The 19203-nt window shown below is 38.5% G+C and overlaps 1 protein-coding gene, 1 long non-coding RNA gene and 1 other non-coding gene across 3 annotated transcripts; all 3 read left to right on the top strand.

Moving 5' to 3' along the window:
- The first annotated feature begins 7344 nt into the window (after positions 1 to 7344).
- Positions 7345 to 7452, top strand: LOC112745598 (small nucleolar RNA R71). Its single transcript, XR_003173517.1, has one exon. It is a non-coding gene; the product is annotated as a small nucleolar RNA R71 (small nucleolar RNA).
- A 6023-nt stretch (positions 7453 to 13475) lies between these two features.
- Positions 13476 to 13751, top strand: LOC112740365 (uncharacterized). Its single transcript, XR_011871788.1, has 2 exons — positions 13476 to 13600; positions 13685 to 13751. It is a non-coding gene; the product is annotated as an uncharacterized lncRNA (long non-coding RNA).
- A 22-nt stretch (positions 13752 to 13773) lies between these two features.
- Positions 13774 to 16314, top strand: LOC112742508 (pyruvate kinase 1, cytosolic-like). Its single transcript, XM_072215760.1, has 8 exons — positions 13774 to 13817; positions 13975 to 13999; positions 14140 to 14229; positions 14526 to 14670; positions 14853 to 14941; positions 15081 to 15132; positions 15644 to 16005; positions 16100 to 16314. Exons 1-7 carry the CDS (start codon positions 13774 to 13776, stop codon positions 15715 to 15717), a joined length of 519 nt encoding a protein of 172 aa, XP_072071861.1. The 3' UTR covers positions 15718 to 16005; positions 16100 to 16314.
- Positions 16315 to 19203: the final 2889 nt, after the last annotated feature.

Raw genomic sequence — 19203 nt, 5'->3', positions numbered from 1 at the left:
GACATGCCCCCAATGCCAGAAGCACGCCAACTTCCATAGAGCACCACCTGAAGAACTCATCTGTGTCACTTCACCCTGGCCATCACAAAGTGGGGACTCGACCTCCTCAGACCATTCCCCCAGGGATCAGGACAAGTTAAATCCTCATTGTAGGAATAGACTACTTCACAAAATAGATTGAGCAGAGCCATTAGCCGCTGCCACCTCCCAAAGAAGTAGGAAGTTTCTATATAGAAATATTGTCATAAGGTTTGGAGTCCCATGCTCCATCCACAGACAATGGCACTCAGTTCACCGACACAGGCTTCCGGAACTTGGTAGCTGATCTGAAAATCAAGCACCAATTCACCTCCGTAGAATACCCACAAGCCAACGGACAGGTGGAAGCCGCCAATAAAATCATATTGGCCGGGTTAAAACGGAGACTACAGGACACAAAAGGAGCTTGGGCTGAAAAGCTCCCGCAAGTCCTATGGGCATACCGGACTATGCCACACTCCACCACCGGGGAATCACCTTTCCGACTTGCTTACGGGATGGAGGCAATGATCCCCATAGAGGTGGAAGAAAGGGGATCTTCTACAACGAAGATACCAACTCCTAAGCACAAAGGGAAGAGCTTGACCTACTTCCAGAAGTCTAAGAAAAAGTTCGGATTAGAGAGGAAGCACTAAAGTGTCGAATGGCTTTAAGGTATAATCAGAAGGTAATCCAGCGAAACTTCACCCACAACGATCTCATCTTAATCTGAAATGATATCGGAGCAGGTCGATCAGGAGAAGGCAAGCTAGCAGCCAACTAGAAGGGGCCGTACCGAGTTACAGAAGTACTAGGAAAAGGTTACTATAGAGTGGCCGACCTCCAAGGGCGAGAGCTACCAAGGTCATGGCACGCCTGTAACCTAGGAAGGTACTGTAGCTAATAAAAAAATCTCAGGCCTAGGCGCACTCTTTTTCCTAGAAGGTTTTTTAATGAGGCGCCAGGCCAAAATCTAAAAGCTACCTGACTAAAAGGGTAAACACTTTGGTGGACGAAATTGTGATCTCAACGGCGCCAAAAACTTGGTGCGCACGATTATAATCTCAACTCCTTTTCACAACTCCGCACAACTAACCAGCAAGTGCACTGGGTCGTCCAAGTAATAAACCTTACGTGAGTAAGGGTCGATCCCACGGAGATTGTCGGCTTGAAACAAGCTACGGTCATCTTGTAAATCTCAGTCAGGCATATTTCAAATGGTTATGAGATTGTGATGATTAAAATATAAATAAAATATAAAATAAGAAAGAAATACTTATGTAATTCACTGGTGGGATTTTAGATAAGCGTATGGAGATGCTTGTTGCTTCTGAATCTCTGCTTTCCTACTGTCTTCATTCAATCATTCATACTCCTTTCCATGGCAAGCTGTATGTTGGGGGATCACCGTTGTCAATGGTACTGTCCGTCCTCTCAGTGAAAATGGTCTAAATGCGCTGTCACCGCACGGCTAATCATCTGTCGGTTCTCACTCATGTTGGAATAGGATCCATTGATCCTTTTGCGTCTGTCACGATGCCCAACACTCGCGAGTTTGAAGCTCGTCACAGTCATCCCATCCCAGATCCTACTCGGAATACCACAGACAAGGTTTAGCCTTTTTGGATCTTAAGAATACTGCCAATTGATTCTAGCTTATACCAGGAAGACTCCGATCTTTTGGAATGGAGACTAAGAGATACACACTCAAGCTATTGCAGATAGAACAGAAGTGGTTGTCAAGCACGCGTTCATAGGTGAGAATGATGATGAGTGTCACGGATCATCACATTCATCAGGTTGAAGTGCGAGTGAATATCTTGGAATAAGAATATGCTTGAATTGAATAGAAAAATAATAGTACTTTGCAATAATTCATGAAGAACAGCAGAGCTCCACACCTTAATCTATAGGGTGTAGAAACTCCACCATTGAAAATACATAAGTAATGAAGGTCCAGGCATGGCCGAATGGCCAGCCTTCAAACATGTACAATATGATCTATGATAGCATAGAACTGATCAAAGATATAAATTAAATCACTAAAAGTAGTTTTTATACTAAACTAGTAGCTAGGCTTACAAAAAATAAGTAACTAAGTGCAAATAGTGCAAAAATCCACTTTCGGGACCCACTTGGTATGTGCTTGGGCTGAGCATTGAAGCTTTCATGTGTAGAGACTCTTCTTGGAATTAAACGCCAGCTTTGGTGCCAGTTTGGGCGTTTAACTCCAGCTTTTATGCTAGTTCTGGCGTTTAACGCCAGAATAGGGTAGAAAGTGGGCGTTCAAACGCCAGTTTGCGTTTTCAAAACTCGGGCAAAGTATGGACTATTATATATTGCTAGAAATCCCAGGATGTCTACTTTCCAATGCAATTGAGAGCTTGCCAATTGGGTTTTTGTAGCTCCAGAAAATCCATTTCGAGTGTAGAGAGGTCAGAATCCAACAGCATCTGCAGTCCTTTTTCAGCCTCTGAATCAGATTTTTGCTCAGGTCCCTCAATTTCAGCCAGAAATACCTGTAATCACAGACACACAAACTCATAGTAAAGTCTAGAAATGTTTTTTTATTTAAAAACTAATAAAAATATACTAAAAAGTAGCTAAATCATACTAAAAACTACCTAAAAATAATGCCAAAAAGCGTATAAATTATCCGCTCATCACAACACCAAACTTAAATTGTTGCTTGTCCCCAAGCAACTGAAAATCAAATAGGATAAAAAGAAGAGAATATACTATAAATTCTAAAATATCAATGAAACTTAGCTCCAATTAGATGAGCGGGACTAGTAGCTTTTTGCCTTTGAACAGTTTTGGCATCTCACTTTATCCTTTGAAGTTCAGAATGATTGGCATCTATAGGAACTCAGAATTTAGATAGTGTTATTGATTCTCCTAGTTCAGTATGTTGATTCTTGAATACAGCTACTTTATGAGTCTTGGCCGTGGCCCTAAGTACTTTGTTTTCCAGTATTACCACCGGATACATAAATGCCACAGGCACATAGCTGGGTGAACCTTTTCAAATTGTGACTCAGCTTTGCTAGAGTCCCCAATTAGAGGTGTCCAGGGTTCTTAAGCACACTCTTTTTTTGCTTTGGATCACGACTTTAACCGCTCAGTCTCAAGCTTTTCACTTGACACCTTCACGCCATAAGCACATGGTTAGGGACAGCTTGGTTTAGCCGCTTAGGCCAGGATTTTATTCCTTGGGGCCCTCCTATCCATTAATGCTCAAAGCCTTGGATCCTTTTTACCCTTGCCTTTTAGTTTAAAGGGATACTGGCTTTTTGCTCTTGCCTTTTGGTTTAAAGAGCTCTTGGCTTTTTCTGCTTGCTTTTTCTTTTTCTTTCTTTTTTTTTCGCCATTCTTTTTTGCAAGCCTTGTTTTTCACTACTTTTTCTTGCTTCAATAATCAATATTATAATTTTTCAGATTATCAATAACAATTCTCCTTTTTCATTATTCTTTCAAGAGCCAACAATTTTAACATTCATAAACTTCACTATAAAAAATATGCATTGTTCAAGCATTCATTCAGAAAGCAGAAAGTATTGTCACCACATCAAAATAATTAAACTAATCTCAAGGATGAATTCAAAATTCATGTACTTCTTGTTCTTTTGCATTAAGAACATTTTTTTATTTAAGAAAGGTGATGGATTCATAGGACATTCATAGCTTTAAGGCATAGACTCTAGACACTAATGATCATGTAATAAAGACACAAACATAAAGCATAGAGAACGAAAACAGAGAAAAAAATAAATAGACAAGGAGATTAAGAAACGGGTCCACCTTAGTGAGGGTGGCGTCTTCTTCCTTTTGAAGAACCAATGGTGTTCTTGAGCTCCTCAATGTCTCTTCCTTGCCTTTGTTGCTCCTCCCTCATAGCTCTTTGATCTTTTCTAATCTCATGGAGAATGATGGAGTGCTCTTGGTGCTCCACCCTTAGTTGTCCTATGTTGGAACTTAATTCTCCTAGGGAGGTGTTAATTTGCTCCCAATAATTTTGTGGAGGAAAGTGCATCCCTTGAGGCATCTCAGGGATTTCATGATGAGGAATTTCCTCATGCTCTTGTTGAGGAATTCCCTTGATACTATGGATCATGATGGCCCGATCCACAGTTACTTTGGATCGGTTGCTAGTAGGAATGATAGAGCGTTGGATGAACTCCAACCATCCTCTAGCCATAGGCTTAAGGTCCGATCTTCTCAATTGAACCGGTTTTCCTCTTGAGACTCTTTTCCATTGAGCTCCTTCCACACATATGTCTATGAGGACTTGGTCCAACCTTTGATCAAAGTTGACCCTTCTGGTGTAGGGGCGTGCGTTTTCTTGCATCATTGGCAAGTTGAACGCCAACCATACATTTTTCGGACTGAAATCTAAGTATTTCCCCTGAACCATTGTAAGCCAATTCTTTGGATTCGGGTTCATACTTTGATCATGGTTCCTAGTGATCCATGCGTTTGCATAGAACTCTTGAACCATTAAGATTCTGACTTGTTGAATAGGATTGGAGAGAACTTCCCCTCCTCTTCTTCTAATCTCATGTCGGATCTCCGGATACTCACTCCTTTTGAGCTTGAAAGGGACCTCAGGGATCACCTTCTTCTTGGCCACAACATCATAGAAGTGGTCTTGATGGACCTTTGAGATGAATCTCTCCATCTCCCATGACTCGGAGGTGGAAGCTTTTGCCTTCCCTTTCCTCTTTCTAGAGGTTTCTCCGACCTTAGGTGCCATAAATGGTTATGGAAAAACAAAAAGCAATGCTTTTACCACACCAAAATTAAAGTGTTTACTCGTCCTCGAGCAAAGAAGAAAGAATGAAGGAGAAGAACAAGAAAATGGAGGAGATGAAGGGATAGGGTGAATTTGGCCAAGGGGGTATAAGGTATTTGTGATGTGTGAAATTGAAGGAGAGATGAGGGGTATATATAGGAGTGGAGGGAGGCTTGGTTCGTGTATTTGAGGTTGGGTTTGAGAGGGAAAAATAGTTTTGAATTTGAAGGTAGGCGGTGTTTTGGGAAAAAGTGAATGAGGTGATTGGTGACGGGTATTTGGGAAGAGATATGGAGGTGATTGATGAAGGGTATTTGGGGAAGAGTGTTATGAAAAGGTGTGAAGAAGAGAGAGTGAGTTGAGGTTGGTGGGGATCCTGTGGGGTCCACAGATCCTGAGGGGTCAAGGACTTAACATCCCTACTCCATTTAGGCGTGCAAAACGCCCTTAGAGTGCGCTTCTGGCGTTAAACGCCAGGTTGCTGCTTGTTTCTGGCGTTTAACGCTAGCTTTTCTCCCTTTTTTGGCGTTTAATGCCAACTTGGTGCCCTATTCTGGCGTTAAACGCCAGTCTGGTGCCTATTTCTGGCGTTTAACACCCAGAGTGGTGCCAGACTGGGCGTTTAACGCCTATTCTGCTACTCTTACTGGCGTTTAAACGCCAGTAAGCTCTTCCTCCAGGGTGAGCTATTTTTAATACTGTTTTTCATTCTGTTTTTGATTTTTCAGTTGTTTTTGTGACTTCACATGATCATCAACCTACAGAAAACATAAAATAATAATGGAAAATAAATAGATATAATTAAATAACATTGGATTGCCTCCCAATAAGTGCTTCTTTAATGTCAATAGCTTGACAGTGAGCTCTCATGGAGCCTCACAAATAATCAGAGCAGGGTTGGGGCCTCTCAACACCAAACTTAGAGTTTGGTTGTGGCCTCCCTACACCAAACTTAGAGTTTGAATGTGGGGGTTTTGTTTGACTCTGTATTGAGAGAAGCTTTTCATGCTTCCTCTCCATGGTTACAGAAGGAGAACCTTGAGTTTTGAATACAAGGTAGTCCTCATTCAACTTAAGGACCAACTCTCCTCTATCAACATCACTCACAGCTTTTACTGTGGCTAGGAAGGGTCTACCAAGAATGATGGATTCATGCTCATCCTTCCCAGTGTCTAGGATTATAAAATCAGCAGGGATGTAAAGGCCTTCAACCTTCACTAGCACGTCCTCTACTAGTCCTAAGCCTGTTTCATTGATTTATCTGCCATCTCTAGTGAGATTCGTGCAGCTTGTACCTCAAAGATTCCCAGTTTCTCCATTACAGAGAGTGGCATGAGGTTTATCCCTGACCTCAGGTCACACAGAGCCTTTTCAAAGGCCATGGTGCCTATGGTACAAGGTATGAAAAATTTTCCAGGATCCGGTTTCTTCTGAGGTAATGTCTGCCTCATTAATGCATTCAGTTCATTGGTGAACAAGGGAGGTTCATCCTCCCAAGTCTCATTACCAAATAACTTGGTATTCAGCTTCATGATTGCTCCTAGATACTTAGTAACTTGATCTTCAGTGATGTCTTCATCCTCTTCAGAGGAAGAATATTCATCAGAGCTCATAAATGGCAGAAGGAAGTTCAATGGAATCTCTATGGTCTCTGTATGAGCCTTAGATTCCTTTAGTTCCTCAAAGGGAAACTCCTTTATGTCCAGAGGACGTCCCATGAGGCTTTTCTCACTGGGACTCATGTCCTCCTCACTCTCTCCAGGTTTGGCCATGTTGGTCATGGTTATGGCCTTGCACTCTCTCTTGGGATTTTCTTCTATATTGCTTGGGAGAGTACTGGGAGGAATTTCAGTAATCTTCTTACTCAGCTGACCCACCTGTGCCTCCAAATTTCTAATGGAGGACTTTATTTCATTCATGAAACTTAGTGTGGTCTTGGATAGATCAGAGACTATGGTTGCCAGGCCAGAATGGCTCTGTTCAGAATTCTCTGTCTGTTGCTAAGAAGATGATGGAAAAGGCTTGCTATTGCTAAACCTATTTCTTCCACCATTATTATTGAATCCTTGTTGAGGCTTCTGTTGGTCCTTCCATGAGAAATTTGGATGATTTCTCCATGAAGGATTATAGGTGTTTCCATAGGGTTCTCCCATGTAATTCACATATGCCATTGCAGGGTTCTCAGGATCATAAGCTTCTTCTTCAGAAGATGCTTCTTTAGTACTGTTGGATGCAGCTTGCAATACATTCAGACTCTGAGAAATCATATTGACTTGCTGAGTCAATATTTTGTTCTGAGCCAATATGGTATTCAGAGTATCAATTTCAAGAACTCCCTTCTTCTGAGGCGTCCCATTGTTCACAGGATTTCTCTCAGAGGTGTACATGAACTGGTTATTTGCAACCATTTCAATGAGTTCCTGAGCTTCTGCAGGGGTTTTCAGATGAAGAGATCCTCCTGTAGAATGGTCCAATGACATTTTTGACAACTCAGACAGACCATCATAGAATATAGATATGATGCTCCATTCTGGAAGCATGTCAGTAGGACACCTTTTGATCAATTGCTTATATCTTTCCCAAGCTTCATAGAGGGACTCACCTTCCTTCTGTCTGAAGGTTTGGATTTCCACTCTAAGCTTGCTCATCTTTTGCGGTGGAAAAAATTTGGCCAGGAAAGCTCTGACCAGCTTTTTCCAAGAGTTCAGGCTTTCCTTAGGTTGTGAATCCAACCATGTTCTAGCTCTGTCTCTTACAGAAAAAGGAAAAAGCATAAGCCTGTAGACCTCGGGATCAACTCCATTGGTCTTGATAGTGTCACAGATTTGCAAGAATTCAGCTAAAAATTGATGAGGATCTTCCAATGGAAGTCCATGAAATTTGCAATTTTGTTGCATTAGAGAAACTAATTGAGGCTTAAGCTCAAAGTTGTTTGCTCCAATGGCAGAAATTGAGATGCTTCTTCCGTAGAAGTTAGAAGAGGGTGCAATAAAGTCACCAAGCATCTTCCTTGCATCTCTACCATTGTTATTGGGTTCGGCCATGTCTCCTTCTTTTTCGAAAATTTCTGTTAGGTCCTCTCCAGAGGGTTGTGCTTTAGCTTCTCTTAGTTTCCTCTTAAGAGTCCTTTCAGGTTCAGGATCAGCTTCAATAAGAATGTCTTTATCCCTGTTCCTACTCATATGAAAAAGAAGAGAACAGAAAAGAAGAGGAATCATCTATGTCACAGTATAGAGATTCCTTTATGTGAGTAGAAGAAGAGAAGAATAGAAGAAGGAGAAGAGAAAAATTCGAACACAGAGAAGAAGAGGGGGTTCGAATTTTGAGTGGAAGAGGAGTGTTAGTAGATAAATAAATAAATAGAGAGATGAAAGAGGGAGATTAAATTTGAATTTAAATTAAAATAAAAGGAAAATATTTTTTTGTTTTTATTTTAATTATTGGTTAGTATTTGAAAATTAAAAAGAGAATTAAAATAAATTTGAAAAAGATAAGAAATAGTAATTAATTTATTTAGTTTCAAATTTTAGAGAAAATATATGATTGAAATAGAAAACTTTTAAAATCAAACAAAAAGTCAAGTAGTTAATTGAAAAAGATTCGAAAATCAAATTTGAAAAGATAGGAAGTTAGAAAAGATTTTGAAAATTGATTTTTGAAAAAGATATGATTGAAAATCATTTTGAAAAAGATTTGAAAAAGAAATTTAAAAAGATTTGATTTTTAAAATTAAAGTTAATTACTTTACTAACAAGAAACAAAAAGATATGATTCTAAAATTTAAAGATTGAACCTTTCCTACTAGGCAAGTAACAAACTTAAAATTTTTGAATCAATCACATTAATTGTTAGCATTAATCTCGAAAATATGAAATAAAAATAAGAAAAAGATTTTGAAAATCAATTTTTAAAAGTTTTTGAAAATATCTATAGAAAATGAAAAAGATTTGATTTTTGAAAAAGTTTTGAAAAGATAGGATTTTTTAAATTGAAAATTTGACTTGACTCATAAGAAACAACTAGATTTTTTAAAACTTTTGACTAAATCAAACCAAATTTTCGAAAATTATGAGCAAAATAAGGAAAAGATATTTTTTTTATTTTTGATTTTTTTTAATGAGGAGAGAGAAAACATAAAATAATGCAAAACATGAAAATTCAAGATCAAAACACATGATGCATGCAAGAACACTTTGAATGTCAAGATGAACACCAAGAACACTTTGAATATGAAGATGAACACCAAGAACTTATTTTTGAAAATTTTTAAGAAAAGGCACACATGCAAGACACCAAACTTAGAGATTTTCAATGTTTAGACACTAACAAATTGAAAATGCATATGAAAAATAAGAAAAGACACAAAACATGAAAATGCAAAGATCAAACAAAGAAGATCATCAAGAACAACTTGAAGATTCTGAAGAACACCATGCATGAGTTTTCAAAAATTTTAATGAAAATTAAAAATATGCAATTGACACCAAACTTAAAATTTGACACTCTACTCAAAGATGAAACACAAAATTTTTTGGTTTTTATGATTTTATAAAAAAATTTTTTGTATTTTTTTTCAAAAATTATTTGGAAAAGGAAAAAAAATAAGGAATTCAAAATTCTTAATGAGAATTCCAGGAATCATGCAATGTTAATCCAAAGCTCCAGTCCAGGAATTAGACATGGCATACTAGCCAGCCAAGCTTTTAGTGAAAGCTTCGGTCCAAAACACTAGACATGGCCAACGGCTAGCCAAGCTTCAGCAGAACATTACATACAACAGCAAGATTGATAGAAATCAACAAGCTCTTGTGATGATAAGTTGAAACTTCGGTCCAAAAGATTAGACATGGCTTCACAGCCAGCCAGACTTCAACAGATCATCATGAGACTCTAGAATTCTTTTTTAAAAATTCTGAAGTCATAGAATAATTTATTTATATTTTTTTAGAAAATTTTTTGAAAATAAAAATAATAAAAACAAAAAGCTTAAAATTAAAATAAATTACCTAATTTGAGCAACAAGATAAACCGTCAGTTGTCCAAACTCGAACAATCCCCGGCAACGGCGCCAAAAACTTGGTGCACGAAATTATGATCTCAACGGCGCCAAAAACTTGGTGCGCATGATTGTAATCTCAACTCCTTTTCACAACTCCGCACAACTAACCAGCAAGTGCACTGGGTCGTCCAAGTAATAAACCTTACGTGAGTAAGGGTCGATCCCACGGAGATTGTCGGCTTGAAGCAAGCTATGGTCATCTTATAAATCTCAGTCAGGCAGATTTCAAATGGTTATGAGATTATGATGATTAAAATATAAATAAAATATAAAATAAGATAGAAATACTTATGTACTTCATTGGTGGGATTTCAGATAAGCGTATGGAGATGCTTGTTGCTTCTGAATCTTTGCTTTCCTACTGTCTTCATTCAATCATTCGTACTCCTTTCCATGGCAAGCTGTATGTTGGGGGATCACCATTGTCAATGGCTACCGTCTGTCTTCTCAGTGAAAATGGTCCAAATGCGCTGTCACCGCACGGCTAATCATTTGTCAGTTCTCACTCATGTTGGAATAGGATCCATTGATCCTTTTGCGTCTGTCACTACGCCCAACACTCGTGAGTTTGAAGCTTGTCACAGTCATCCCATCCCAGATCCTACTCGGAATACCACAGACAAGGTTTATACTTTTCGGATCTCAAGAATACTGCCAATTGATTCTAGCTTATACCACGAAGACTCCGATCTTTCGGAATAGAGACTAAGAGATACACACTCAAGCTATTGCAGATAGAACAGAAGTGGTTGTCAGGCATGCGTTCATAGGTGAGAATGATGATGAGTGTCACGGATCATCACATTCATCAGGTTGAAGTGCGAGTGAATATCTTGGAATAAGAATAAGCTTGAATTGAATAGAAAAACAATAGTACTTTTCATTAATTCATGAAGAATAGCATAGCTCCACACCTTAATCTATGGGGTGTAGAAACTCCACCGTTGAAAATACATAAGTAATGAAGGTCCAGGCATGGCCGAATGGCCAGCCTCTAAACGTGTACAATATGGTCTATGATAGCATAGAACTGATCAAAGATATAAAATAAATCACTAAAAGTAGTTTTTATACTAAACTAGTAGTTAGGGTTACAGAAAATAAGTAACTAAGTGCAAATAGTGCAAAAATCCACTTCCGGGGCCCACTTAGTGTGTGCTTGGGCTGAGCATTGAAGCTTTCATGTGTAGAGACTCTTCTTAGAGTTAAACGCCAGCTTTGGTACCAGTTTGGGGATTTAAATCCAGTTTTTATGCCAGTTCTGGCGTTTAACGCCAGAATAGGGTAGAAAGTGGGCATTCAAACGCCAGTTTGAGTTATCAAAACTCGAGTAACGTATGGACTATTATATATTGCTAGAAAGCCCAGGATGTCTACTTTCCAACAAAATTGAGAGCGCGCCAATTGGGTTTCTGTAGCTCCAGACACTACAAGAAAAAAGGCCTATGGCCACGCTTTTTTCTTGCCACGCTTCAAAAGCGTGGCCAAAAGTGGTCAATGGCCACGCTTTTATGAGGGTGGCAATAGATTAGAGATTTTGCCACTTTTTTTATTGCCACGCTTCAAAAGCGTGGCGAAAAGTATCAACGGCCACGCTTTTGTATGGGTGGCAATTGGTTAGAGAAACGGCCACGCTTTTTTTTGCCACGCTTCAAAAGCGTGGCCATAGAGAGAAACAAGGACGTTTTAAAAGCGTGGCCAAAAGGTTCTTTTATGCCACGCTTCAAAAGCGTGGCCGTAGAGCAAAACAATGACGTTTTAAAAGCGTGGCGAGAGGGGCTCCAACCCATTGACCCTAACCCGGCCCCTGACCCGGCTCCCAACCCGGCACCAACCCGGTCCCCAACCCAAAGACACTAACCCTAATCACTCGAAACCCTAAGCCTGAAGAGCGCCTCCCATTAGCCTTAGCCCTTCACCCTTCACCCTTCGTACTTCGCCGTGAACCCTTCGCCCTTCGCCCTTCACCCTTCGCCCTTCGCCCTTCGCCCTTCGCCCTTAGCCTTCGTCACTCGAAACCCTTCACTCTTGGTTCTGAAGCTCCTTCGTTTCTTTCTCCCTTTCTCCCTCCGTTTCTTTCATTCACAGAAACTCAGCCAAAAAAACCTTAGCACTGTAAGCCTACACCACCGCCGCCGCAAGGAGTGGCATACTGCTGCCGTCCGTCCGTCTATCTAGCTTCCCTCGTGCTCCAAGTCTTCAACCCCCGTTCGCTGTCACCGATCGCAGCTGCTTCCTTGAGCTCGACGTCCGTCGTCTTTGTCTGCTCAGCCGCACTTCCGCCGCGGTTGGTTACCGTTAACGTTCGCGTCTTCGTTCAGCCGTCGTCTTCGTTCGCGTTCTTCATCATTCAAGTTTGCTCGGCGTTCACCGTTCGCGTTCACTCGCCGTTCACCGTTCGCGTTCGCGTTCGTCTGGAAGCCACGTTGCCCTGCTTCAAACTCTGCGACCAACCCGTGCGCTCCACCTAGCTGTCGAACTGCTCTCTTTTGTCGCCGCCATGAGTTCCCTAAATCCACCACCAGACAATACACTCACACAACACCAATACTCTGCTTGAAACTCTGCAACTTCTTATTTCTATTACAATAAGTAACTATTTAATTTGGCAGTGGTTTGGATCTTTTTCATAGACTGAATTAAAGTATACAATATTATGTTCTCTTGTTATCACATTGATACTAAGCTTTGAATTCTCTTATTTCGTTTCAAGTTTACCGCACTCAACATGTTTGATGAAATGCTTTAACCATATTTCGGGTTGGTTTTATGAATAATCTTGATACTAGTATCTAGTAAACTAATTTTATGAAACTATCCTTATTTAGTTATACTAAATTACCACTTATTTATGTTTTCCACTCTATTGTTCAGCATAATTAGTTTAAAGATATAATTGGTCAAAAATAATTAATATTTTCTTGATATTTAAATGTGACAGGTAATTTTAAACATGAAAAAGAACTTCTAAAATGGCAGATACAAAAGAAATTGAAGGGTAACTTTTCTGGTGGAAATTGGGTTATGCTGGACTAGTATTTCGTTTTCCCCCCTTTGATTAGTTCTTTTGGGATTTTGATAACTTGTGAAGGGTTATTTTAACTTACAAGTTTGTTATTTTGAAATACGCAAGCATTCACAGGTGACGGTAGAAATACTGAAACAAATTTTTTGTTCCTCATAGATAATTTGCTTATCTTGAACATTTTATGAAATCATGGAGATGTCTGATGGAAAGACTGTAAAACTGTTTCAATGTATGGTTTATGCAAAGAAAATCACCTTGCTTTTGTTTATTATCTAACTTTTGCCTCTTACTATTTTGTTATAAACCTTTTCCCTGTTTCAGAGACGCCCGGAACAACAGAGTTGCTCTGTTTGACGGCATTGAGGAGGGAGGCATCCGAGCATCATCACTTTACTCCTCCTATAATGAAATTGATGAACAAGATAACGAGCGAGCAATGGGTGGATTGTAAGATAGAGTCAGTTTGTTAAAAAGAGTAAGTTTAATTTTTCTTGTAAAATAATCTAGACCTAAGTTTGTTCTTCCTGTATATTATACTTGAAGAACGCTGTGAATTATGATCATTTCCTCATTTATTTCTTTTCAGCTGTTGGTAACCTTCTCATTATTTTGATGTGTTAACGTGTTGTTGATGTGATTGTAACAGATCTCAAGTGATATACACGAGGAGGTGGATAGTCATAACCGGATGCTGGACCGCATGGTTTGCATATAACTATAAAAAATATTTACCATTTGCACTGCTACTTTTTTGTTCTTCTTTGATAAAATGTTGGTATTTGTTTAGGGGAATGACATGGATTCTTCAAGAGGAGTTCTTTCAGGAACTATGGACAAATTCAAAATGGTATGTGGATTGTGTAATTGTAAAACCATATGGCTTTTGCAGTAGAGTTTTCATCTGGTTTTGATTTTTCTTTGTATTTGTTTTCTTCTCTACTTTTTTCCCCCACTCTTTTAATTATGTTGTACCTTCTTTCAAGTCTTTGAGAAAAAATCCAGCCGAAGAACGTTTTCACTTATAGCATCCTTTGTTGTGCTTTTCCTTATAACATACTTTTTTATGTTGTAATTCAGGCCTGTGAATTCCTTTCCAAATGGGGTGATCTCAGCCAGACCCAAATTTTTGCTAAGATTGAAATGTTGAGGTGATTTTGATGTCTTCATAGTGTTAACTTTTCTCTTTTAAGATATACTCTTATTGACTATGCTGATTCAATCTTATGTCTGTGTTGAAATTAGGGCCTAACCCATTTTGATGAGGTTCTACGAGAAGCTGATGGTATTATCCAATCTCGTGGTAATTTGGGCATTGATCTTCCACCAGAGAAGGTTAGTTTTGCCTTTGAAATTCATTTTGTTGTTTGAATGACTCATGTTGTGGGTGTAAATAGCTATGTTTGTGGTCATGTGGATAATGCATTTGATATTTGAATAAATTAAAACAAATAGATGCTTCCATATGTTTAAAAAAGGTTCAAAATAGTGCATCTAATGTTACAAATTTTCTTTGAACTGAACCACATTTATGATTGTTGCCTCTGCCATGCTTCTTATTGTAAATGTATAATTATATTTGCTTTGTGAATGGAAAGTCAATATTAATTAATTTTGATTTGCTTTTGTAGGTGTTCTTATTTCGAAAATCTGCCCTATACAAGTGTAATATGGCTGGAAAACCTGCTGTACTTACACGTGTTGTGGATAGTATGACTGACAACTTAAGACCCACTCGTGCTGAAGCCACTGATGTTGCTAATGCTGTTTTGGATGGTAAGTTACCAGCTGTATGATGCCACATGTAATGATTAAGCCATTTTTTTTTGAATTTACTGATCCCATTTTTTGTGCGCTTGAAGCTGTAACTGTATTCTTCTGAATGATTTTTGGTTTCTATATTCAGTTATAACTACTTATTGGGTTCATATTTGTTGAATTTTTAAACAAACATACAGGCAGTGATGCAATACTTCTGGGTGTTGAGACCTTGCGTGGGTTGTACCCTATTGAGACTATTTCCACTTTTGGCAGAATTTGTTCAGAGGTAATTTCATTTCATATCTCAGTGGAATAATCAATAATACACTATGGTATGACTGACCTGAGTTCATGCAAGTAGATTTCCATGATACACTATGTGTGTGTTGATGACTGCTTTTGATTTTGATGGTACTGGTTGAAAGAGATTAAAGGAGATTAACAGTTGGCGATGGGGTTCTAGAAGTATCTTTGGAGGTATTTGCTTGTTTGCTTCGTGGATTTTAGTTTATTGTTTGAAATTGTTGGTTTTCGGATTTAATTTTGATGCATGTAATTCAATTATGTGTTTTACACTTTTACTTATGTATGCAAGTTCTTGACTTTATCAACTACTAGGTTCAAAATCACTTTATTTGCAATATATATTTTTTTAATTTTGATGTTAGATAGAAAGGGAAATAAAAAAAAAGAAATACAACAGTCATTAGATTGAAGTAATTATTATATGAGCATTAGATCTGTAAGATCTTTTATTTATCTATCATTGTATTCTGTGCTGAATATAATGACAAGCTTTGGGAGTTTACTTTTACATGCAGAGTTATGCGCATGATGCAAAGATTATGACAAGAAACAACTTCCTTGCACTGAATTTTACAATTTTCTTTGGCTATTTATTTTTTATGATAAGAATTGTAATTGTATGTTGTTCACTTTAATCTCAATTGTTGATTTCTTTCTTCTCTTGTTTTGGTTCACATTTCAGTTCAGTTCCTGTGCACTGTTGTTTTTTTCCTTATTAGTCAAGGCAATCAAGTTTATGTATCTAGCTTACTTTAATTACATAAATTGGCTTATTTTCTTAATTTTTCTTTTTCGTTTCCTTGGATATAAGTGATATTAAGTGACCTGGTATTTGCTTGTGGAGGCAAAGGAATAACTGAAAATCTGCTAAATTTTGTATATGTTCACTTTTAGTTGCGAGAATTCCTTAGTTATTCTTCCTGATATGTACATGATTATATCTCTGATAGTGTATGATTTTTGTAGAAACCACTCATTCTTGCTCTCTCCAATCCAACATCTCAATCTGGGTGCACTGCGGAAGAAGCTTATACATGGAGCAAGGTAACTAACTGTTTATATAATTGGCCTCAGAAATTTAGAATAGATTACACACATCATTATGTGTTAATGTTGTTTATCTTAATTTAATTTGTAGGGTCAAGCAATCTTTGCTAGTGGTAGCCCATTTGATCCTGTTGAATATGAAGGAAAAGTCTTTGTTCCTGGACAGGTTTCATTTGACCTTTGCTACCTACACATTTTGTTATTCAATATAAACATCTCAGTGGCTGACCTTTATATATTTATTTTTTCATTTTATTTTTTCGCGCTTTCTGCATTGCTGTTCAGACCAACAATGCTTACATATTCCCTGGTTTTGTCTTGGGTTTGCTCATCTCCGGTGCAATCCGCGTTCGCGATGAGATGCTCTTGGCAGCCTGTGAGTTCATTCAAGCTAAGAGGAGATTAAATATACTAAAATCAATTCAATCTAAATTCCAAGAAGGTAGAACCAAGAACTCACTAACGGTTTCTTCTTATGCAACAGCTGAAGCTTTGGCTGCACAAGTGTCACAGGAGAACTATGATAAAGGACTGATTTACCCTCCATTCTCAAATATCAGAAAGATATCAGCACATATTGCTGCTAACGTGGTAGCAAGGCATATGAACTTGGTTAGTTTCATGAAATGTTTTGAGTTTCAGACAACTTTGCTCTGTTTTCTTTTCAATACTTATATCTTTTGTGCTATGTTTGGTAAAACAGGTCTTGCTTCTCATCTACCTCGACCTAAGGATCTTGTCAAATATGCAGAAAGTTGCATGTACAGCCCAGGCTACAGAAACTGCTGTTGAGATTTTTGAACCATATTATATCATGTTTTGTTTAGTTTAGTTTCAAAGGCTACAAACTATGATTCAGACCAAAGCTTGTGGCGGCTTCATGAACTAAACCAAGCAGAACATATTAGTAGTGTGCTCTCCACGGTTTTACAGTTTTGAGATACTTGTTAGGAACAGATTCATTTTATTGCTAAGATAGATTGTTGTACAAGGCATCGCCATAGGAACTTAAATTCTTCAACCAGTTGTGAGAGAAGTTTGCTAATTCTTTCAAATTGTAAATAGGACAATCACTTTCCTATGCAAACTCGAGATTTATTTTGTATTTGATTTGTCTTGTAATAAAAGTTGCATACTATATTTATAGTTTGGTATCAAAAAAGAACTGAAAAATTTATATTTTGTATCGATGAAGGTAAAAATCAGAAAAATGATTTTTTTTTAAAAATTTTATAAGGCTATTGCCACGCTTTTAAAGCGTGGCCGTATCTCTGGCTATGGCCACGCTTTAAAAGTGTGGTCATATCTCGCTATCGCCACGTTTTAAAAGCGTGGCCATATCTCTCTCTATCGCCACGCTTTTGAAGCGTGGCCATACCTCTCATATGGCCACGCTTTAAAAGCGTGGCCATATCTTCACATACGGCCACGCTTTTATGGGTGGCCATTTGTAAAAAGCGTGGCAAACGAAAAAGCGTGGCGATAAGTTGAAAAAAGCGTGGCGATAGAGCAACTTCCACCCTTTAAGAGGTCACCCTTTCAAAAGCATGGCGGTAGCTCAAAAAGCGTGGCGAAAAGCTATCGCCACGCTTTTTTCAGCTTTTCGCCACGCTTTAAAAACGTGGCGATAGACGTGTTTTCTTGTAGTGAGAAAATCCATTTCGAGTGCAGGGAGGTCAGAATCCAACAGCATCTGCAGTCATTTTTCAGCCTCTGAATCAGATTTTTGCTCAGGTCCCTCAATTTCAGCCAGAAAATACCTGAAATCACAGAAAAACACACAAACTCATAGTAAAGTCCAGAAATGTGATTTTTATTTAAAAACTAATAAAAATATACTAAAAAATAGCTAAATCATACTAAAAATTACCTAAAACAAAGCCAAAAAGCATATAAATTATCCGCTCATTACACTTACATGTACACACTCTTAATTTTTATCTTATTACTTGAATAAAATTTTAAAATTCCCTGAAAAAGTTTCCTACCAAGACGCATTAATTTACGCTCAAAACGCAATATTCATTGCCCGACCAAGGAAAGGTAGTCAAAGTGAAACGGCAAAAGCCAAAGTCAATTCAAGAAGTTATACAAAGTAACCCATATAAAGCGACTTGACGAGGTCGGACTAAAAATGGGATTACTAAAAATAACTTGAGAAGGCCCGACAGAGAATTTGGACCAATAAAAGGATCACTAAAAAAGGGACAACATCACACAAGGCCAGAAAAGGTTGCAAAACCTAGGCCAGAAGTGCTTAGCTGAAAGGTACAAGTCTTGAAAAAAGACATTACCCAAAAAGCAAAAGCACAAGTCGGAAGAAGGCTAAAAAGTCATCCAAACAAATTAAAAAGAAAAGGTTCCACATGAGAACACTACCTAAGAAGTTGTTTGGGAACTCGAACTAAGAAGCCTGGATAGCAAAATACAAAGACGACATAGCCAAATAAAGAAGGTTGTCAACACAGCTAACGAAAAGGCGTGATTCAAAGGGCAAAAAGGGAAATCCATAAGGCAAACACCGCCTCGAAGGGTGTCGAACCAAGGAATCCTGAGCACCTACATCCCAGGGTACCTAGAATCCACAAAGGAGCCATGTCGTCAGAGAACACAAAACCATACAAGGGCTGAAAAAGCAACCTAAAAAACAAAAGCATCCCGCCAAAGGCTAAAACGGCATATTAGCAAACACAAGAATTAAAACATTAAAGGTTCAAAGGTTGCCCAATGACAACCCAAGAGTTGAAAGGTGTTTTGATTAAAAAAGTTGCTAAAAAAGCAACTAGCAAGAGTGTTAGAAAAAGTCATCCACCAAGAGTTACATAATCAAAGTTCAAAAGGTCCACAGGTCAGACCATATAAGTACACAACAAAAAGAGATATGAAAAAGAACATCACAAGGGGTCCAAACTCGCCCCAGAAGCTGCATTTTTAGGAGAATGAGGGATAGCCGAGATCGGGATGGCTCCAACAACTCCGTCCGGGCCGTTCAGAATCTCTACCTTGGGTTTGGACTCAGGAGGAACCACCTCGGCAGAAGGGGCTACAGTAGCTGAAGCTGTAGAAACCTTAGCCGGCGGTATAAGGGGGGGGACCCTCATCGTCATCATCAGGGGCAGGCACAATCTTGCCCTCCTCCACAATATTATCCATGCTAAACAATGAGAGGTCGACACCTGGAGCCAGAACCTGGAC

This window comes from Arachis hypogaea, chromosome 14, assembly GCF_003086295.3.
Source record: "Arachis hypogaea cultivar Tifrunner chromosome 14, arahy.Tifrunner.gnm2.J5K5, whole genome shotgun sequence".
Classification (NCBI taxonomy): Eukaryota; Viridiplantae; Streptophyta; class Magnoliopsida; order Fabales; family Fabaceae; genus Arachis; species Arachis hypogaea.
The sequence above is the reverse complement of the archived record's forward strand: the minus strand, read 5'-3'. Positions and strand labels throughout refer to the sequence as shown.

Excerpts from the sequence above, each read along its gene's own strand:
- LOC112742508 (XM_072215760.1), top strand. The coding sequence starts at position 13,774 with ATGGCTTTTGCAGTAGAGTTTTCATCTGGTTTTGATTTTTCTTT. Across the intron at positions 14,671-14,852 it reads TGCTAATGCTGTTTTGGATG|GCAGTGATGCAATACTTCTG; the intron begins GTAAGTTACCAG and ends ACAAACATACAG. Across the intron at positions 14,942-15,080 it reads TTGGCAGAATTTGTTCAGAG|AGATTAAAGGAGATTAACAG; the intron begins GTAATTTCATTT and ends ACTGGTTGAAAG.